Genomic DNA, 24,595 nt, shown 5'->3' on the forward strand with positions numbered 1-24,595 from the left:
AAGCTTTGCACAATGAAGTTTGCAACAACAGATATTAATCTTAGGCAGTAACAAATAGGATTATATGTTCAAATATTATCAGATTAGCATGGAAAACAAACAAGTTTCATGCACATGGATTAAAGCATTAACAAATTAATGACATTTCCATTTAGGATTACTATATGATATTGAAGTGCACATAAGTTTCATACTAATGGATCAATGCTTTAACAAATTAATAAAATAGTTTTTTTCAAAAAGTTTTCAGATAAACATGGAAAAAACATACATATTTTATACACATGGATCAAAACATTAACAAATTAATGGTGATCATGGATCAAACATTTTACAAATTAATCACAGCTTCTATTTAGGATTAATATATGTATTTGGAGTACACATGCTTTAACAGGTGATTTCTAAGACAGTTTTACTTATGTTAAATATACCTATAGCATAAACATATCCAAGGTATAAGTTAGATATGTCATTTGCTATAATAAACGGCACCTATAACATAAACATATCCAAGGTATAAGTTAGATATGCCATTTGCTATAATAAACAGCACCCATAACATAAACATATCTAAGGTATAAGTTAGATACGCCATTTACTATAATAAACAACACTTATAACATAAACTAGGGATGGCAAAATTATTCGAATATTCGAATATTCGATTGAATGGTCAGCATTCGAATAATAAAAATAATATTCGCATATTCGCAATTTTGTTCAAACGTAATTTCACCAATATTTAATGACCTGCGAACCGCTTACTAAAAAGCACCCGGGAGTAACATGTTTGACGTGACTTTCTTCGTGTCAAACTGATAACGCGGCCCGTATCAGTGTTGATTGCGCAATGCAATATACGTTAATACGTTAATACGTTTATAAACAGCCTCGTATTTAGCAAACGGATATAACTTACAAACCAATGGAAATTAACACATTACAAGGTAAAATCAATCCAGCCGTTTTATGCGAATATTCGAATATTTGATTGAATGAATTTGCGAACATTCGAATATCGATATTGGTATTCGATGCCATCCCTAACATAAACATATCTAAGGTATAATTTAGATATGCCATTTACTATAATAAACAGCACTTATAACATAAACATATCCAAGGTATAAGTTAGATATGCCATTTACTATAATAAACAGCACTTATAACATAAACATATCCAAGGTATAAGTTAGATATGCCATTTACTATAATAAACAGCACCCATAACATAAACATATCCAAGGTATAAATTAGATATGCCATTTACTATAATAAACAGCACTTATAACATAAACATATCCAAGGTATAAGTTAGATATGCCATTTACTATAATAAACAGCACCCATAACATAAACATATCTAAGGTATAAGTTAGATATGCCATTTACTATAATAAACAGCACCCATAACATAAACATATCCAAGGTATACGTTAGATATGCCATTTACTATAATAAACAGCACTTATAACATAAACATATCCAAGGTATAAGTTAGATATGCCATTTACTATAATAAACAGCACTTATAACATAAACATATCCAAGGTATAAGTTAGATATGCCATTTACTATAATAAACAGCACCCATAACATAAACATATCCAAGGTATAAGTTAGATATGCCATTTACTATAATAAACAGCACTTATAACATAAACATATCCAAGGTATAAGTTAGATATGCCAGTTACTATAATAAACAGCACCCATAACATAAACATATCCAAGGTATAAGTTAGATATGCCATTTACTATAATAAACAGCACTTATAACATAAACATATCCAAGGTATAAGTTAGATATGCCATTTACTATAATAAACAGCACTTATAACATAAACATATCTAAGGTATAAGTTAGATATGCCATTTACTATAATAAACAGCACCCATAACATAAACATATCCAAGGTATAAGTTAGATATGCCATTTACTATAATAAACAGCACGTATAACATAAACATATCCAAGGTATAAGTTAGATATGCCATTAACTATAATAAACAGCACTTATAACATAAACATATCCAAGGTATAAGTTAGATATGCCATTTACTATAATAAACAGCACTTATAACATAAACATATCCAAGGTATAAGTTAGATATGCCATTTACTATAATAAACAGCACCCATAACATAAACATATCCAAGGTATAAGTTAGATATGCCATTTACTATAATAAACAGCACTTATAACATAAACATATCCAAGGTATAAGTTAGATATGCCATTTACTATAATAAACAGCACCCATAACATAAACATATCCAAGGTATAAGTTAGATATGCCATTTACTATAATAAACAGCACTTATAACATAAACATATCCAAGGTATAAGTTAGATATGCCATTTACTATAATAAACAGCACTTATAACATAAACATATCCAAGGTATAAGTTAGATATGCCATTTACTATAATAAACAGCACCCATAACATAAACATATCCAAGGTATAAGTTAGATATGCCATTTACTATAATAAACAGCACCCATAACATAAACATATCCAAGGTATAAGTTAGATATGCCATTTACTATAATAAACAGCACCCATAACATAAACATATCCAAGGTATAAGTTAGATATGCCATTTACTATAATAAACAGCACCCATAACATAAACATATCCAAGGTATAAGTTAGATATGCCATTTACTATAATAAACAGCACCCATAACATAAACATATCCAAGGTATAAGTTAGATATGCCATTTACTATAATAAACAGCACCCATAACATAAACATATCCAAGGTATAAGTTAGATATGCCATTTACTATAATAAACAGCATTCAGCTGCTTCAGCTTCAGCAGCTTTCAGGTGTCCGCAAGCAACAACTCACAAAGACATAAGTTCCAATCACGCCGAATGGTCTCGCCTGAAATATGTACATATGATACTTTATTTAAGAAGTCTATTTGTTATGATGGCAAATGTGTTTGTTATTCGAAATGCTTTTAGTGCCTTTGTTGTTTTGTTTTTATGTGATTGCAGCCAAAAGTTTTTGTGCATGTTTTTATTCGTTTTTTCATTTTATACATTTACGAACTTTTGAAACGTTCCACACTGTGTTTGTTTCAGTTTGATCATTTTATGGCGTATAAAAATAGGGTAGGAAGAAGGTCATGAAGGTGCTATATTCAATTTCTGTAACAGTTACATTCAGCATACATTATACGAATAATAATATTATATAATTGAATACTTTCTATCAATTAAGTATATTCAATTCGTCTCGCTGTCAATATTGCATTATATAAAAGCTTTAAGATAGATTACGACCAAATGTTAAATAGAAAGAATGTTTAGAGATGTCTAATTTAATATTGGTCTACACGCTATTAATTTCGTGCAAGTTAATCTTCATCTTATACTTTAACCTATGTATGCCTAGCGTCTAGAAAAAGGGCCTTAGCAACCAGCGTAGACCCAGAAGAGACGCCGCATAATGCGGCGTTTCATCTGGGTCTGCGCTATTTGCTTAAAAGAATTTCTTTAGGAAATATTCTAAAAATATAAATAAATATACTAGACAACCCTAATTTTGGAAATAAATTGATCCTATTTAGAAGAATGGGAGAGTCCACTAGGCATAAATGGGTTAATATAGGTCTACACGCTAAGGCAGTATTAATATCATACAATTTAATCTCCATCTTGTACTTTAAGGCGGGTTTTCGATTCGAGACTGCAACGCAGACCACATAAACGCATGTCCGAATTATATATACTTATATATGCCTAGTGGACTCTCCCATCCTTATATATTGGATAAATTATTTCCAAAATTAGGTATTTCTAGTGTACTGATTTTTATATCTAGAATATTTCTTACAGAAAATCCTTTATGCAAACAGCGCAGACCCAGATGAGACACCGCATCATGCGGCTTTCCATCTGGGTTGACGCTGTTTGACAAGGCCTTTTTTCTAGACGCTATGCATAAATGGGTTAAACGATGTATTATTATTTTAAATACATTCATGGCAAATCATAAATAGCATGTTTAAAATACATTTATTCGTATTTAGCCTGTACCTTTACACTTACTAGTTTAACAAATAGGGAAATTCCGTTCAAATATATCACAACTCAATTTGTCATCTCTAAGCAACTCTAAATTTGCAGTTGTGGACAGAAAAAAAACACGTTTGCAATCTAACAAAAGTCACCACCAAGGTTACAGTTCAATAATTGAACGTTCAAATGAAAAGCAAGTGTACTGCTGAGTAGTTTCCAATAATGACAAGGACATATTTGTTATATTATTGTTACAGCAAACCTGGCATTTTTATGCAAATTCACTCTGATTAAAAAAACTTGCAACCCAAAATGTATCTGTCATGGACAAGTATCTATGTCATACAATTAGATTTGTTGTTGTTTTTATCGTTTCCTGTATCAACGGCTTCTGTCATAATCCTAATAAAAGTATTCAATCTTGGCTCTTAATATATTACCCAAACGTTATCTGAATGTTTGGAAAACATGTTTAAGTCAATGCCTCTACGATAGTATAATTGATTTTACACTTAGTAAAATAATAGGTTTGTGTTTACGTTACATGAAGAAAGAGTTGAAGTATAGATAAAATAATGTATACATGTGTTTTTGTACATGTTCGAATTAAAGCATATTTTTCAGTTCTGTTCCGTCAATACGCTTTAAGAATTGTAAAGAATTCGGCTATCTGTAATACTGGTAAAGCATGGTAATTGTTTTCAAATGCGATACATAACTTTACATAACCACACTTTATTATTTTTTTTATTTTGAGGGTTTATTGTGCCAGTAATACTCTGTTTTGCTAAAATATCGATTAAAAGCCTTAGCATGCTTCGTGGGTGTTTCCTTTCGATTGAACATGCCTCTTTACAATGACATTCAGTATAAACTAATACCCGTCTTCGACATTTAAAAGTTCCGCGTTTGTCCACATTGTTACATTTTTACGTAGGAGTTTCATCAACATTTTCCAGTGTCACGACATATCATGAATAATAAGTTCAAATAGAACAATAAAATACGAATGTAGCATTTCAAAACAATTAATATGACATTTTACAATCCTACGCTTAAGGCGTTTGTTTCATCGAAATTGTCAATATCACCTTTTGTATCAAATTTCGCCGACATTAACTAAACAGCACAGTCAGTCAAAAGCAATTATGGGATACAAAAAATATTGTATCTTCAATAAATTTGAAATATTAACCGCATTTTGAAAAGCGTAATTTTAATTACTGGATTGTACATGTAGTTCTATCGTGTTACTTTGTTTGAAACTACAAACTCTCTTACTAATTTCCTACTCTAGCTGATAAGATACTTTCGATACAAGATACATGTTCTTATATCTCAAGATGCGATATACCATTTCATGTAAATCTGAATAATTGACCATGTATCACTCGCAAAAGGCTGATATTTGTTGTTCATGGTAACACGTACGTAAGTCGTATACGTTCTATAAACATTTACGGATAAGAATTTTAAGTAACTGTTTTCTGAATCAATATTATATATTGACTTTATTACTTCATTATGCTCACAAAAATATTGCAACAAATTGACTGGAAATTAATTTTTTGTCACGAAAAAGAATTATAAAGTCGCTGCTCACAAAAGGTTTCCTGGTCCTCTACATTTGTTATCCATGTTTTCCCAACATGGTCATAAAAAACGCCGTTTTCTCTACAAAAAATAGTTTTCTGGAAAAACCCTGCAGAGAGGTTATGGCAGAAATGTGTAATTTTGTATAAATCATTTAATTATTGTAAGGGCTTGCAAATAAAAGCAATTTATCTCCCCTAAATGCCTGAACATGGCCCATTTTGCCCGATCTTCTACTTCAGGGCGCCACATTTCGCTCATTTTTTAAGAACATTTGTCAGGATTTGTTCTACATGTAGGCCAATACCTTTGTTATCAGTGTTAATTCACAGTTGTTTCAAATCGGACTTTGACATTATTTAATTTTTCCAATTTACTTACCCTATATTAGTTCATGCGAAAATACACAGCGCTGCTCGATTGGTATTACGCTGCTCACCAGGTATCGGGTTTCCTGGAGTGTATATGTATAAACTTAAAGATTTAAAACAAGATTAGTTATGAAAAACAGTCCGAATATACTTCTCTTTAAAAGCCATCAACATATTCGTTGACATGGTAAAATAAGATAATTTCTGTCTAGCACCTGCCGACCGCTTCATTGAATCGGAACATAACAGTGTCGGTCTACAGACATATTTATAATAGCCAATCAGAAAATTAATAAAGCCTGTTTGGTCAGTTTTGATTTTTTTCATTTTTCTTAAACGATAGTCTTAGTATGACAATCGATTAGAGCAGTCACGTTTTCTTGTCGTGGCGGCCATATTGGCCGCCGTGCTGTAAAATTGTACTTCGCGAACATTAGCAAGCGTTGTATTTAGAGAATAATAGATGGCTGAGTCGAGCCGGGCAGTGTTAACCAGCCCACAGGGAGCATAACGGCCCGAGGTGTATTAACGTTTATATATTATATCTTACTTTGATTTGTTTATCTTTGTTATGTTTTTTCTCTAAAATTTATTTTCGAACCAGCTTTCCGTACTTTTATTTTCATTCAATTGATTACGCAATTTATGACGTATTTCTGTGACGTAATTTCTGTGACAAAAACAACAGTTGAAACTATTCGGACGTGAAAAGTTTTTGAACCATCGAACGAAAACAAAAACGTATTTCTGATTGTGCATTTGTCGTGCATAATTCGAAGCTTTGATAAAATTCTTGTAATCGCTCCGACAAGTCATTCGATTTTGTAAATCGTGTTTTTGGTGACAGTGGTTAGCATTCGCTACAATCTTTAAAAAAAGTGTGATTCAAAATAAATATAGATAAACGGATAGAATAACAGAAAGCGGATAACACATTGTTTTTTTTTATATTTTAATAAGCATCGGATCAAAGTTGTCATAGAGGTAAGTGTGTCTTTTACTTTTTTAATTTTGCTGTTTGATGAATCTTGTTAAAGCTCAAATTGAGGCATCAATCTAAGGTGAAGCAGGGTTTCAGTTTCAATCGATATTTGTATTATCCAAATTGCATGCTACCTGTCATTAAAAAATCAAATTATGATTGATTATTTCGTTGATTTGTTGCTAAGACTGAATGTGGACAACATTTTTCCAGTTGAACGTCACGCACACACATTCTGAGCGTGAGGGCTGATTATTTATAATGACCCCACAATGGTGATAATGGCATGAAAAACTGAACAAATGTGTAACTATATATAGTAAGATATGTATTAGGTGATTGAGTAACACAATTCATACAGGCAATGCCAATAACCTTTAAATGTTTTGCCAAAATTCAATTACGTATTTAGTTATTCCCTTTCTAAACTTTGACGAAAGCATAATCCACGGTATCGCCTGGGTAAGTCTGATATTTTTTTATTGATAACATCATACTCTACGTGTTAATTGTCGTTTATTCCACTCCCATGTGCAAAAGTTTTATTTCAAGGGTGGGGGATATGATTATAGTCGCTGTCCCCGTCGTTCCTGCGCGTCAAAGCCGTTGTATCATAGTCGTTGCCTGATTGGGATACGTTATGCCCGTCTCGTCCTACGTGATCGTAGTCTCCGGGTCGGTCTTTCTTGAGTTTGTTATATACAGTGTCCGGCTTCCTGCTATTAGGGCCGGTGCTAACGACATTGGTTGTGTAGTCATAGTCATCGTTGTCATCTTTCGCAATATGATAAGGTTCATCGTCGATTGAATTATAATTATCGGTATCACGATTGTCCTTGTTTGGTTCATCTGCTGTGTTATAATGACCGACAGCGTCCTCCACTGATTGCGCGTGTTTTTCTAGTATGAAATAGTTAGGTGTTTCAACGGTATCACCATACGATCTGCTTGAAATCGCGAGTGATCCGGTATTAGTTGTATAAGTTGTCTCAGTATTTGTCCCATTTGTGCACGCCAGAACACCTCTAAAATAGTGAAATTCAAATTATGCGAATTACTATCGTTTAAAATAAATTGTATCATTTGTTTCTGAATGAAATATAAATACATGTTACACGTGTAAAACTTATATTTAAAACAAGTATTACGCAAAAAATTTAGTATCATATATTATAATTAAACACATTTATAGAACGGCATTGCCAAAACGTTAAATTACAGTTATACAGTACATGCAACTCTTAAGTGCCTTATCGGGCGTGGCATCGTTAACCTTTGTTTCGTATTTATTATTCCTTTCTAAGGAAGCGTCATTTACAGTGTGTGATTAACCTATTATAAATTGACATGCAAAGAATATTGTCAAATATAACGCAATACCTTCTCCATAGTACAATCATGACAACTACTGCTCCGACCGTGCACAGTATTCCAATTGCCACACCGATATATACACCAATAGCTGTTGTGCTTTCTGTAGACTTGTTGCCAGTTCCTGCGAGTATAAAATTAGTTAGTGTATATGTTTAGGTAGATTTCCACAAATTTCATAAGCATTATTGTATTTCTTTTCCACATTTAGGAGCTTCAGCAAAATAAATTTACTAAATTTTGTCGGCTTATAAGGCACTATATTACCATCATAAATGTATTAACATTTCAGGAATTAAATTAAGTAATATGTATATTGTGTGTTGTACAATACTTTGTTTGGACTGTGTGTGGTAAGCATAAAAACAAACACACATTCAAAAGAAGAACAAACAGCAAGAACATGGATCATACACTTAATTAAACCCGAATAATCATGCAACATTTCATAACAACAATAATCACAATTAAGTATACATTTATTATTATCGTGAGACATCTATGCACTGAACACATGTGGATATATATTGTATATTTTTGTATAAATCTTCACTTTACAACCAGCAGTTTGCTCTCATATGTATCTACATGTATTCACCTGTCCTTACACAAAGACGTCCTTGTTGTCATCGCTGTTTAAGTAAACATACTTGTAATATTAATGTCATATTGCGTTATGTTTTAATAATTTTGTTTGCAGAACAAACATGCATAAAACCTTCGTACTGTGTATTAACAGAAAGGTACATTCTATACTACGTTTCTAGTGTTGACACAAAGCAAAAATAGTCAAGTTTAAACAATGCAAAATGCGCTTGATGTTTCAAAGTATATGAATTTTGCATTTTGGTTACTAGTCCTTTTTTTCTAGGAATTGTGTAGCCTCTTGTATTCATTTTTCAGAATAATAATTAACATTGTATGTGTGTATGAGTCAATGCCCCAGTTAAAAGATCATAAATGAACTTTCATTTTGAACAAATTAACTCAGTGTCTTCGTATTTCCGTTGAAACAGTCAATCAGCAACCTGATATTAAATTGCCTTTAACCCATTTTAGTTAACGTCATCTTTTGATATGTTAAGTACACCGTGTAAAATGAATAGTGCAAAATGTGCTTTGCCAAAACGCAACGATCACGCATGTTATTGTGTCCCAAGAAAAACTGTCACACTGCGCCCCTTCGATGATGTGCTACAAGATGCTACAAAGTTCAACGGGTGCGAACAAAACATACTAAATATATTTCGAGTATATACACGGTTTAACGCCGAAATGTGTGTTTTTCCGATATATAAACGTATTGCTTTAAAGGCCTCCTCACACATAGGCGAAAGTCTCTCGACGTCAACTTGCGTGTACTGGCGAATAAGATTTCAGCAAAATTCGTTCTCATTAGTATATGTACGTTGCACATCGTTGGTGGTGTTCGTATGGGTGTGTTTGTGAGCTTTTGCGTCCGTTACGATTAGTTCTGTTCGTCGTAAAATTTTAAACATGTTCAAAAATTGTTGGCGAATAAAAGTTTCGTCTATCGTTCGTTAAAATTCGTTTCAATACGTTAGCCGATCGGAAAGTCTTCGCATAGCGTTCGTCAACTGGCGTTAGAGGTCGCAGCTCTAAGTTAATTTGCATATCATGATTATTTGATTTGCATATCAAGCGAAAGAGGACGATCCGAAAACAAATCTTTGCGATAGCTTGCGAACGTTTGCGAACTATAGCGAGGATTTGCGTATTGTAGCGAATTGAATCCGACGCATTTAAGCGATTTATAACGATAAGTTAACGTTAAAAAAACGAACGGTATACGCTCGTATACGAATCAATCCGAAGGGTAACAACGATAGGCAAATCTATGCGAATCCATCCGAATAATAGCGTTCATGATTGTTTTAGTAGCTTATGCAGACATATGCCTATATTTCATATATATAATGTTGAAGGTATCATTATTTCTTCGTCAAATGGAAGATATACAACGCCTGAAACTGCAGTATGTTGCTGCTATGGCCAATCAAGAAGTAGTCCAGCAACAACTTAACATACACCGCTTTCTCAGAGGCCGACTAAGGTGGAGAAGAGGAGCCAGAGCACGTAATATCTGGGGAAGACCAGGACTGCATTCCGGGAGGCGACGCCAATTTGGCATCTATGATCAGCTCATGGTTGAGCTCAGAAGTGAAGATCCTGGAACATTTAAGAAAATTCCTCCGCATGCCTACTAAAATGTACGATACAATTTTTGGAAGGAACACACTCGGTACAGGAAACCCTTGGATCCAGGGCTAAAATTAGCTGCCACGTTACGTCACCTAGTTTCTGGTGTCAAGTACTCAGACATGCAGTATTCCTGGCGGGTCGCTAAGAATACCCTATCTGTAGTGGTCAGAGACGTGTGTCATGCTATATGTGAAGAATATGTTGATGAGGTTATGACAGCCCCCTCCACACCTGAAGAATGGAGACAACTGGCTGATGGTTTCCTCAAGAATTGGAACTTTCCAAAGTGAGTTGCTGCTATTGATGGCACGCACATAGCTATCAGAAAGCCTGCCAGCTCTGGTTCCTTATATTATAATTATAAGGGATTCTTCAGCATCATCTTACTGGCCATTGTCGACTCGGACTTCAAGTTCGTATGTTGTGATCTGGGTTGTGAGTATTAGTCTACATAAATTTAACTGCAGTATGTTGTAATTGCATAAACTACATGTATATACATTTAGTGCTGTTTTCAATATAGAGATGTATACTGACATTTTCTTATCCTTTTGTATTTTCAGGATACGGTTCAAGTGGAGATGCCAAGATTTATAATGAATCAGAATTCCTTTAGATGGTGCAGGATGGTTCCATTGGATTTCCAGACCCACAGCCCTTTCCAAATGACACCGTCGACACGCCCTATTTCTTGGTTGGAGATGTCGCTTTCAGCCTCAGCGAGAGCATGCAGAAACCCTATGGACATAGAGTCTTGACAAGAGACGAAAGCATCCTGAACTACCGGTTATCCAGGGCTAGGGGAGTATCAGAAAATGCATTTGGGATTTTGGCCAACCGATTCCAGGTACAGTAAAGTTCCGCTATTAAGACCAGGCAAAATAGTGGTCTCAATAGCGAAGTGGTCTTACTATCGGACCATTTTTCTTCATAAATGAACCATTTGGGACTTGAATATTGTCAAAAAACGCATATTGTTTTTAGCTCATCTATTTTTAGAAAAAAAAATGAGCTATTGTCATCACCATGGCGTCGGCGTCGGCGTCTACGTCGGCGTTGGCGTCCGGTTAAGTTTTGCGTTTAGGTCCACTTTTCTCAGAAAGTAATAATGCTATTGCATTCAATCTTGGTACACTTACTTACTATCATTAGGGGACTGGGCAGGCAAAGTAAGATAACTCTGGCGTGCATTTTGACAGAATTATGAGCCATTTTTATACTTAGAAAATTGAAAATTTTGGTTAAGTTTTGTGTTTAGGTCCATTTTATTCCTTAAGTATCAAAGCTATTGCTTTCATACTTGCAACACATACTAACTATCATAAGGGGACTGTGCAGGCAAAGTAATGTTACTCTGACTGGCATTTTGACAAAATTATGTGCCCTTTTTATACTTAGAAAATTGAAAATTTGGTTAAGTTTTGTGTTTAGGTCCACTTTATTCCTACAGTATCAAAGCTATTGCTTTCATACTTGCAACACTTATTAACCATCATAAGGGGACTGTGTAGGCAAAGTTATGTAACTCTGACTGGCATCTGGACGGAATTATGGGCCCTTTATACTTAGAAAATTGAAAATTTGGTAAAGTTTTGTGTTTTGGTCCACTTTACCCCTAAAGTATCATAGATATTGCTTTCATACTTGGAACACTAGCAAACTATCATAAGGGTACAGTGAAAGGACAAGTTGCATAACTCTGGTTGTCATTTTTACGGAGTTATGGCCCATTTTTGACTTAGTAACTTTGAATATATGGTTAAATGTTGTGTTTCGATCCACTTTACTTCTAAAGTATCAAGGCTATTGCTTTCAAACTTCAAATACTTTCATGCTATCATAAGGTTACTGTACCTGGCAAGTTGAATTTTACCTTGACCTTTGACTGACCTTGACTCTCAAGGTCAAATTATTAAATTTTGCTAAAATTGGCATAACTTCTTTATTTATGATTAGATTTGATTGATACTTTGACAAAACTACTCTTACCTGAGATACCACAATAGACTCAACCCAAACCATCCCCCGTGCCCTCCCCCCCCCCCGAATCCCCCCCCCCCATTTTTTTTAAATCATCTCACAAATGACCAGCACACCCTCACAAACCCCCTCCAATTTTTTTTAAACGGTTAAAAAACACAAATATTTATTTGTATTATTTTATTTTTGATATACCGTCCAACCATCGCACCCAAGAATCCCCTGCACCCACCCACCCCCACCCCCCCCCCCCCCGAAAAAAATAAATATTTTTTTGTGCATTTTATTTCGCATTTTTGGAAGATAATATAATAAATGTCCACACCCCCACACTATACACCCCTCTTCACTCCACCCCTCCATCCTTTGTGATTGAAATTGAGAGTCCCTTCACCTTTAAAAAGAAAATAGATGAGCGGTCTGCACCCGCAAGGCGGTGCTCTTGTAAATCTTCGAAGTGGTCCTAATAGCGGAAGTTTACTGCAATACCCTTTTCCAAAACACAATTTCATTTATAAAATAAATGTTAACACATAACAATACTGGCAATCTGTAATTTCAGATACTTCTCACAAAGATGAACCACAGCCCATCCACAGTAAGGCTGATTGTAGAGACATGCCACAACTTGATGAGGATCAGGTACTCCACCATGCAGAATGCACTGATTGACCATGGTGATAGAAGAGGCGATCTGGTTTCTGGGGAATGGAGAAGAGGTCGCAACTTGGAGGATACCAGGAATGTCAATATCAGGGGCCACAACACAGCAATCAAAAAAGGCAAGATTGTGAGAAACACTCTGAAGCACTGGGTCAACTCTCCAGCGGGATGTGTGCCATAGCAAGACATGATGGTGCCACATTAAAGATTGAAATAAAGTGTAACATAGTAGTGGAATGAATTAATAAAGAGTATTGTTGTTTTTGTATTGGCCTTATAAAGGGAAGTAATAGTAAATGTAAGACACGAAATTTACGCAAAATCTTTAGTGAAAAAGACTTCATGTATAATCAACATGCATAGTCGAGTCAGAAAAAAGTTAGTCTATATCAAAACACCCGGATGCAGAAACACCGTTTCGGAAATATTCGGCGGTATGCGCAATTATGCGCAAGGTTGCGCTTACATTTGTATCTTTACGCTTTTAGTAGCTCCTAATCGCTAACCGAAAGAACGAATATTATTTGCGCGACCTAACGCTTTCTAGCGAATTGCAGTAACTGTTCGTCAAACTTCGTAAATCATTCGCACCAAATAGTTCCTCTACGTTCACCTTTCGTTATAATATTACACAATGCAACACATTTTCAAACAATTGCGGTAAGAATTCGCTAGAATTCATAAATTTACCCTTTTCGCCAGGCTTCGTCATATGGATTCGTCTATGTGTGGGGAGGCTTTTAGGTTTTACTTCAAGCAAAAGCAACATATCCAATGTTGAAATATTTTTGCTTTACAATCTCTTCATAATTTCCTATTAAACTAATGGTATATGGTGTTTTAAACTGAAGTAACATAAATTTATATGTATTTCAGTTAATCCGGTGTATTATAATACAATGTGTTCCTTATTGTTATTTATTCATAATCTAATAATTATATATGAACAGGTTCCATAAGCATCATATTGAATTAGTTGTACACGACTGTGTTTACACAATCTAGTCTCAAATGTCAAATAACTCAACGATACAATTTATAGTTAGACCTCAATGTATTGAATTGTAATACGTAATTAATGTGGACATAATTTACATCCTGAAAATACCATAACATATGTAATACACAATACAATAACGTAATATATACAAGATTATAATCTAACCTGATTGCTCACAAGTTGTTATTTCCCAAGATGTGTTAGAAAAGCACGTTATGTTAGGTTTGCCGATGAAGCCCGGGGAACAGTGTACATCAGCAATTAAACCGTATCTCACATTAGTACCATTGTGTAACGTTGTATTTCCGTTTGCAATTGCGGGCGGTGGACCACATGCTGTAACGGAAAACGTAAGGGAGGCACTTATGACGCATAGATTCTATGAGAATAGACTGGACTACCTTATTATGTGCATGAACAATAGTTTACATTGAACAAATAAATATTGACTCTTTCAATAATTGGTCCAATAATTCCTTATTAATTTCCCAAATAGTTTCTCATAAGCACATGGATTAGGTACTGATTTGTCAAACTGTCAAGACATTGATTTAAACAAAAAACATGTGCACAGCGTACTTGTATTAAATGTAATACGCATTAACATTAATAGTATGCTACCCCAATTTGTATAGACGCTAATCCACCAACTATCGCCACATATCTCGCTGCGGTTTCCAGAACACTTTTCTCGACACTCCGTTTCCAACTGGTTTGTTTGGGTCAGCACATCACCACAGAAGCATAATCGCTTGAACTGAATAGAAACGTTATTGAAGGAACATATGTATACTATACGGTAAGTTGTAATTGAGGATATTTATGACATGCCCTAACTTAGTCATTAGTTATAATCACCTTCCATTTCGTTCAAACTTAACGTTCATAACCACGACATGGATCATTGAACTTCAACACGCATCTTAATAAAATATATATGACATGTATAGTTTTAAATTATGCTATTATATATTTTTATTTCCGATCGATATTTCTAAGCCATCAGTTGAATCAGTGCATTACGATATTGTATCAAATTGTATGCCACTTGATATCACAGTCAGTTGAATTGGTAAAACGTGAATCTTTGATCGGAATTTTACAATATGAACGATACATACCTTATGAAATACTAACTATTACTCGAAAAAAAGTCGGGATGATGCAACGGGTTGAGAAACAACTCATTCAGGAGTTGCATTTTAAACTGGTTTCTGGTTTGTGTTGTGGTATTGTTTTGTATTAAAGTGAACACAAATTAAATGAAAAAAATCGAGCTGATGAATGCATTATCATCAAGCCATGACGTGGATGTATCGCGAAAGATATGGGAAATTAAAGAGTGCAAGAAATATCGTTAATACAATTACCTAGTTCAATAAGCGGTGTTACTATAATGCAAAGATCATAAACGAGCATTTCATTTCATTCATTATTATATTGAACTATTTAAAACATAAACAGCTGATGAATACATCATTTCTTGATCGCGCCTGTCGATCTGCTAAAATCAAATTGTGCATTAATGTTTATTAAACAACAATCACAACATATATTTTGTGAGAACCTTCGCCACTCGTGAACACGTGCGAGTATCAAACAACTAATTTCATTATAACACGGTGATGCGCTCAAGGTATTAAAACTAATTATTAACTCTTCTTTTGCAATGGCATTTTCTTAGTGATCAGAACTGCGTGGATTGAGCAATAGTGTCTAAATAAGGCATTATCAATTCTTGAACTTAGGCATGTAATGCAAATGCTTAAAAACCTTTAATAATATGTTCAATTATCTTCGAAAAGTTGACTAACCGTATTGCACAACACATATATACAAGACAAACCCAACCTCCACGCCAGCATATCTGTATTGACTGCAACGACGTGCACACTCCTCTGGTGTGTTTTTGTCAGAGTCGGGCAGCTTAATCGAGAGGACACGTTTGTCTCTGCTATCCTTATAACATCCGAGGTAAACAATACCTGCCAACAAAGTTAAAATGCTTACAGTTGCCATGGTAATATTATATTTTTTCCAGACAATCCTAGCCACTAGAAGTGAATATACACGGACACTGTTCAGAATAATAATTGTCAACGATAATTGAGTCTGAACTTTAAACAGTCATCAGATAGTACTGGTTAACACACAATGCGTTTGCCTCAGTTGAAATCGTAGATAAAGCTTGGCATTTATTGTAATGCTTATAATTATATGATATTAGCCTTTTAATTACAAACACACTGTTTCTTTTATTTTCGTGTTCATATTATTTGTTGTCTTTCACCTTATCTGTCGCATTCTGAAACTCGATAGTCATGACACGTATAACTCACCGAATACTCGAACGCCAGCCGCAATAGTTGATATACCATTTTGACATATGTATATTGTTGCAAAATGAATTTGGTATATACATTTTGACTTGGAAGCGACTTGAGCTAGGCTTGAGAGATGATGGATTCGTCGATAATTATGTAACGTACGTGTAATTATATAATTTAGTTTAATAAACGTCATACTAAATTGTGTATACAAGCGCCTAATTTACTCATTCTTATGTATGCCACTTATTTTAAACTGCAGTTGCGGAGTCATGACCTCGATTTCTCGAATATTCTAGTCTATTATTACATATATTATTAGCTTAAGGTTTCTGTATCGTATTTAGGGTGTGACATTGTTGGGTTGACAATTTTTAAAAAGAAACTATACGTCTTTAAATAAGCTAAACACGGTTTTAATGTTTTAACATTGACAAATAACAGTGACAGTTATTAATAATTTCCACTGTCTAAAGAAGCGTTATGACGTCGTTTTCACAGCGAAAGCAAAACTCAAGTATATTTATTTAAAATGTTACTACATGTCGAAAACGTCATTGAATACACAGAAAATGCCTCGGCTTTCAGTGGATTTTTTAACTTGTTTTTATAGAGAATAAAAAGTATTAAACGCGGCTTGGTAACTTTTTAAAACACGGATTCCTCTTATCAGTTGTGAATTAAAATAGATAATTAACCAAAACTAACAAAAATCATCTGTGTATATCTCACTGGAGTGCAAATATAATGAAATATAATTTATTTACGACAGGAAATCTACCCATGCCAATTACTTTCCGCGTGGTTGACTGCAGGCTATGTAAAAACAAACTTATTTAAACCAACGAATGCATACAAATTAATCAACAAGCCCATCATTTGCAACAACGTGGGTATAACTTCATACATTTTCCTTAACCTTACAATCAAAATACTGATATGCTGTTTACGGCTAATGATTAAACAAATACCTCACTTTAATTCATTAATCGAGTGCATGTTCAATCGTCGCTTTGAAACTGTGATTGTGTTTCCTATAACCATTCGTGATATACAATCGAATAATTCAACACAACCAGCATACAGTGTTTCATATTATAAAAACGCAATATTAAATCTTTGATGGAACTTCATGAATTAAATATATGAAACCTCGAATGTTTTGTTAACCCCATACCGTTATCAAAAACTCTAAGGATTTTCACATGCAAATATTAATTGCGAATACAGTTATGTTGTACAACCAAGACGGATAATATACCAACAGGTTTGGTAGTTTCCCGAAGTTATGCAAACAATTACTAGTTCCTAACTGTGAAAATGTTACGAATCTTCGACAACTGCAAACTCTGCTAACCAAGCCTTTTTTGTTCTAATGCAAACGAATCGTATGCTCTACTAACATAATTAAATACAACTGGTAAACTGATGAATTGTAAGTTAAAAATGTTTGCAGCTAATTACTATTGTCCATGAGTGTAAACTGCGTCAGGTCTATATATGTATACCAGCAACGATTTATGAATATTTACTGATGTTGATCTAACATTGAAACCTAAAACTGAAAGCCCATTATACAGGGGCTTAGTCTTGACAATTTTTTATATGTATTACCCCTCCCCCCACGCACGCCATATTAAATGGTATGTGGTATTTTATTTGTGTTGCTTCTATCAACATATATTGTTGTATTCATACAGGTCTGTGTCACCTTAATGCCCCCGACTACAAACGCCAAATACAAGCAATATTTGTAATACTTATTACGCAAAATCGTGTCGTCTGTTTGAGTTAATAAATTGTATTTGTATCATTGTAAAACATACTAATTGGTAGTATCATGAGCATTTGGTTGTGAGAGATTCCTTCATAAGGGCGCACCCATGTTGTGTTTCGTATGTCGCATAATTAACCTTTGAATAAAAATAAATCAACATTCAGGGGCGTTGATAATGGAGAGGTAGGGGAGGCGGCCGCCTCCCTAATATTTCGGCTAGTCGTCGTTATATAAATAAAACGTAAAATCCCCAAAAATCGCCGCCCCAAACCAGTATTTTGTAATCACGCGCCGTCAGTGCAGAAGCCATGTGTCCCCTCTCCGTCTGCTCCGAGGTTGCCAAAAGTGATTTGTCATTATCCCTTGTTAGGTTGCATAAACCAGGGCCTGGGTAAATGTCATTGCGTTAATTGGTTTATTGTTCTTTTCCGTGATTGCACTCTCGGTGTTTTGATTCAGGACAGGCATTTCTTTTAATTTTAATTGATCGCTTTAATTCAATGGTAACTGCCACTTAAAACAATTTTGAGTAAACATACGCGTAAAAAACATTAATTTAATTGAAAATATATTTGTTTTCTATGTATAACAGTTATTATTTGATTTGAAATCATTGAAACAATATCATATATGTAATTGTTAAATGCTCAATATGAGTATTCCTTATCAGTCTCGAAAGTTTGCTAAGCGTACATGCGGGAAGAAAAAGCCAGAACAGCGTTCATTCCAATCTAGTTGGTTTGACTCGTTCACATGGCTCCACTACGATGAGGTATGTATATTAGTATTAAATTTTAATTTGCGACCGTTCTTACCTTTTATGAACCTAACGTCGATCTAAATACAAACGAAATTTAGAAAAAACACAACATACACATACTACTCGAAACTACTTGTTTCAAGATAATGTTTTTTTATCATTAATATTTAACACAAAATGTATTACATTAACAATGTTATTTTTTTTCAGAGCCTAGACCTTGCGTCCGCCTCCCCAATGTTTGGAGTTTATCTACGCCCCTGACATTTAAGATGTGCTTTGTTAAATCCTTATAACTTATACTAATTTTTGAAATTATTTAAATGCGCAAGAAAATAAGTTTCTTTGAACGATGATTATTTAATTTTGTATAGTAACACTGTGTATATGTGTTTGTATTGAGCATAACGTATTGTTGAACATACATTTAACGTGATGCTTAATCAATTATCTTTCGGAAATTGCTCGAGCATTGGCCGAGTGCTTTTTGAATTTGTAAAGCTTCATGGTATGACTTAAACTTGTTCACAACTTTCTTATCACGATACTTAGGCCCATTCACTTTGATAAAACACTTCCTTGATGCATACCTGATATAGAATAACTGCTATAAAGCCTAGTTTGTCCTGATATAGGGTCAGGATGATAATTAGTCACTTCTCATATATAGAGGAAATTGCAGTAATTTAAAGATGTATACCGATTAAACTGTATTCATAATTATTACAACTCCAACATGTATAATTATTACAACTCCAACATGTAAAAACCAATATGCGCAAGTATATACGTTTAACAATGAATACGTCAAACTACAGTTGACTGTTAAGTCTGTGTGGTTATGCATCAATAAATTATTATATGTCAACATATAAACGAGGAATGTGTTTATGGTTTTAGTATAGCGTTATTAAAGGTGATTAATGGTCATTAGCAAAGACGTATTGGCTGTCTGGTAAGTACCGTGGTTTGAACATGGTCTTCTCATATCAGCCCCGGGGTTGAAACCCCGTTTTCTTAAACATATGAATTACGTTGATGGACACCATACCAAACAGGTAGGGTTCCTACGGGTACGTCGGCTTCTAGCCATAATAAAATACCACACCACATTTTAATATTTTTCATTAACAACTTCAAATAGCTTGGCATAGCAGTTATATTTTGACATTCGTCCCGAACTTGTGTGAGACTCGTACATTAATTAGAAAAAGGGTGCTTGGACATCTCAGTGTCCACACATACTGTAGCCCCAAACGCGGAAGGACCTCATACACTTAGAAATACACACCCGCACATCAGTAGCAAATCAAAGAAGCTAACAAACAGTATTATTCTTTTTGATTAAACCACCATATTGTTACACAATTGTTATCTTTAAGATACTCCATAGTTACGTCTTTTTACAAAATCAGATATATGAATATGTGCATACATAAAACTAAAAAATAAAAAAATGTATTTACCCTTAACTGTGGCAGTAGTAAGTATGAAAACACACACAAGTTTGTAGAGGCACATTATTCTTCTTTGTTAACGGCCCTAAAGATTTAGTCAGACTGAATGAGGAAGTAAACTTAGCCCAACTACGCAGTAGAACGGTAAATAAAGCGTGTATTCCCGCAAATATTTACTTCAGGCTAAACCAGCAAACATTAGTGTTATGTTCCGCAATATGATAGTCCATGAAGTGTGATATGTACAGAAAGGATGACTTGCACAATGATTTAAATCACAACTTGGGAAGAAATCAAAACGATTAATGCGTTGGAAAGGAATGTTTTTCGACAGAGAAATTTACATTGAGTGTCAACTGATGAAGTTGACAATACATTTTACAGAGTTTTTTTCGCAACGATTCACATGAATATGAATCAGAGTTGTTAAGAAAGCATTGATGACTCTTTCTTTTATATAATACTATTACATATTTCGCTTTCTCTTTACCAATGTTACATATTTTGGCACACGTGTTTCACGTAATAAATAAAGTTTCAGTGAATTTTACAAAACACTAAATGTGGTCGGATTTTCAATAATACAATTCTCAACAATCATGTTCACCATAAGCTGTCCTAGAAGAGCTATTAAACAGGATTTAGGATCACGTGACTTTGCAGAGTTCACACTTTGAAGTTAATGGATGTAAACACAACGGCAGGTAGTGCTTTTCTTCAAATAACTTTTTGAGTTTTAGCTAGTGCATACAATACATTTTTGATGCTAATTATGGCAATGTCAAAATATATTAGAATAACTTTATTTAATAAGCCTTTGTTCTTAGTCAAATATTTGCGGGTTGTTCTGCAAGCAACGTAAAAGATTTTGGCATCGATTTCAGCCGCATTCAATGAATTATTCGTAAATCGTAAGATATCGGCACGAAATGCAAGGTAAACTGTCGTTCATGCACGACAGATTTTTCCAAATGTATTTTATTAACTTGAGATATTTGCAAAACATACTTTCTCAACGATGTGTGTACATTCCGTCCAGCCCGAATGTAAACCCCGTTGATACTGCACCCAGGTTATGCAAGCTTTGCAGACCAACTACACATGAATGAGTTAGTTTATTTTAATGAATTTTCTAATACAGTTATCATATAATAAAAATAAGTTCAACAGTTAAAACACATAGCGATTAAAATACTTAACAATATAACTGCTTTGGTTAGTAACCCATGTAGAAACAGACTTGTATTGTAAGATGTCACGCCTACAGAGTTGTATATACACATCGTGTATATTATCCGAAACAACAATGTCTGAGATGGGGGTCAAACTTGCCACGAAACGGAAGTAAAATTATTTAAACATATAATTGTATAGAGTAATATAATAAATAACCTCTTCTCTAAAACGTATGTCCCAGCGTTTTAATATTTTGTATGTACATATTATATTGCGGTCGAATCATACTTCTCTTCTGAATTCAAAACGTGATTTGCTCGGTGTTGAACAAATTTATTAAGTATTATTTATCAAAGTAGTTGATTTTTTTCCTCTGAAACAACAAGTATCTGAGCTTTGATATTTGGAAAGCGACATTAGATAGTGGTCCCCTACGACGTTTGTCCTTATAATCATCATTCGGTACAAGACGGTCGACGCCAAAGTGGTCACAGTATTAATATATAGTTTATTATCAAGATAACCTAAAGGTTATATTCTCTCCAGCAACAATATTTGAACATGGAATTTTTGCTATGACACAATGTGCAATAATATTCTATGTTCAAATCATGTTCCAGTAATCACCATTGGCGACCCCAAACTAATTGTATTTGGTATGCAACATTGCGTACTGGGTCTCTATACAATTTGCCAAAATCATTTCTTAGGATTAATAACTGGCTACACCAATGGAAAGAATAGTTAATTTAAACTATCTACATTCGGACAGACATGTTCTTCTCTCAAAACACAACAACAGCAATGCACACGTTAGCGATATTTGCCCTCTGTTTTTGATGTACGTATACAATATCTGGCTTGTATCGTTTTACATTGTATTTTTCATGCAATTTGTCACTAGCCCTAAAAAACCCAGCGGAGGACAACAAGATCGTGACAATAATTATGGAGTTTCATTAGTTCTATATTTAATTTAAGAAGATGAGAACCGCGTATTTTCGTATGTAGTTGACGATCACAACGTAAACGCAGTTTTATATGTGACTTTATGTAGGATATCGTTTGAATATCATTATTGTGTGCAAAAAAATACTTGTAAAGTGCAAAACTCTACTTGTAAAGTGCAAAACACTACTTGTAAAGTGCAAAACACTACTTGCAAAGTGCAAAACACTACTTGTAAAGTGCAAAACACTACTTTTCTAGTGCAAAACACTACTTTTCTAGTGCAAAACACAACTTGTAAAGTGCAAAAAACTACTTGTAAAGTGCAAAACACTACTTGTAAAGTGCAAAACCCTACTTGTAAAGTGCAAAACCCTACTTGTAAAGTGCAAAACACTACTTGTAAAGTGCAAAACACTACTTGTAAAGTGCAAAATACTGCTTGATTACGTGCTATTCTTGAAATTCATTTTTTGTTCGTCGTTCTTAGACTAAACACTTTCAATTACATGCACTGTAAATTGTTATGTTCGCAACTTGTTGAACTGTGTAGGTGTCTGTTAAGAGTATCTGCTAAGCAATGCATTACATTTGCAGCGATGATAAAGTGACATAACAAACATACAAAAGATGTACATTGTTTGATAAATATCGTTACCCTTTGTCTTTTTGAAGACAAAGTACCGAAATAAGATATAAGATAAAAATCGGTGCGCACGGCTAAAACGGGAATAACAGTGCTGACATATATAAACATAGGGCCCTACTATTTTTACCAAAATATTTGTGTTTCAGTAACGATGTATTTCCTAGCCATATGTCAGTTTGATCGTCCTTTATTGCTGTGAGAATTCAAGGAGGATTTAATCTTACCAACGTTATAATTACGTCCATCACACATATATTTGAGATTTTATCTTTCGATTTCCATCATTTATGTGATCGTTATTGGTGTTATCTTCTCGCATACATTCAACCTTTTTGGTATTTTTATCAATGTCTTGTTACAAATAAAGTAGTCTTGTTCGATGTGAATCTCATTTTCCGCCTAAATGATGACTTCGTCTCAAAAATGTTTTCTCCAAAATAGCATACAGATTTAACACTAAATCGAACAAAACTATGTTTACGATTTACTGGACGCGAATGAAATAGTCACTAGAGACTGCGGACTTCACAGGCTAATCTTGGACGACACTTTCGCACATGCATTAACCCCCCATTCACAGAGCATTTCTCAATCTTTTTACAACTTATTTCTTGAAACACTGCTCCCAATAAACATTGTTTATTTATATCATACCGTTGAACTCTCTCCAGATATATAGACGTCGGAATTTAGTGAGCATTTATTGCTAAAATAAACTCCATCCGTACTATGATTTTTAAGTTGAATAACTGAACATGTACTTCCAAAAAGACATGTCAAAACGTCATCTATATTGAAGAAGCTTATCTATGTTTAAAATAATATACAGACATAACAGGGAAAGTGCAACTTATTTTAATGTTCAATTTTACATACGTACATTACGCTATGTAACGATTATTGTATAAAAGTGTGATAATATAAAACTTTACTTCGTTTGAAAAGCCTGTAGTATATTGAACATAATATAATTATATGATGTCCATCGTACATTTCTGAAACCTAGATCAAATGCTTTACTTGAATATGTTCTACTGCAGTAAAAATAACATTTCTTTTATACCTAATGATAAAATGTGATATATCAGCTGTTAAAAAATAGCAGTGAAAATAAACAAATTGTTATTTTCACCGGTGAAAAATTTTCGTAACTACTTTTGCTATTTTTAGATTATCATATCAAGATTTTCAATGATCACGAGTGAATTGAAATCGATATTCCACCGAATCCAACAAATTTTCTTTTTATTTTATGCTTTTTTTAATCGTTTATGCA

General features: G+C 34.0%; 1 protein-coding gene across 1 annotated transcript; it reads right to left on the reverse strand.

Moving 5' to 3' along the window:
- Positions 1-7,383: 7,383 nt before the first annotated feature.
- Positions 7,384-20,622, reverse strand: LOC127874119 (uncharacterized). The gene is made up of 6 exons (XM_052418254.1): positions 20,556-20,622; positions 16,077-16,210; positions 14,847-14,982; positions 14,391-14,561; positions 8,369-8,483; positions 7,384-8,013 (listed from the first exon to the last, which is right to left on the reverse strand). The coding sequence occupies exons 1-6, from the start codon at positions 20,608-20,610 to the stop codon at positions 7,536-7,538; spliced, it is 1,089 nt and encodes a 362-aa protein (XP_052274214.1). The 5' UTR covers positions 20,611-20,622; the 3' UTR covers positions 7,384-7,535.
- Positions 20,623-24,595: the final 3,973 nt, after the last annotated feature.

Source organism: Dreissena polymorpha, chromosome 3 (assembly GCF_020536995.1).
Source record: "Dreissena polymorpha isolate Duluth1 chromosome 3, UMN_Dpol_1.0, whole genome shotgun sequence".
NCBI classification, from domain to species: domain Eukaryota; kingdom Metazoa; phylum Mollusca; class Bivalvia; order Myida; family Dreissenidae; genus Dreissena; species Dreissena polymorpha.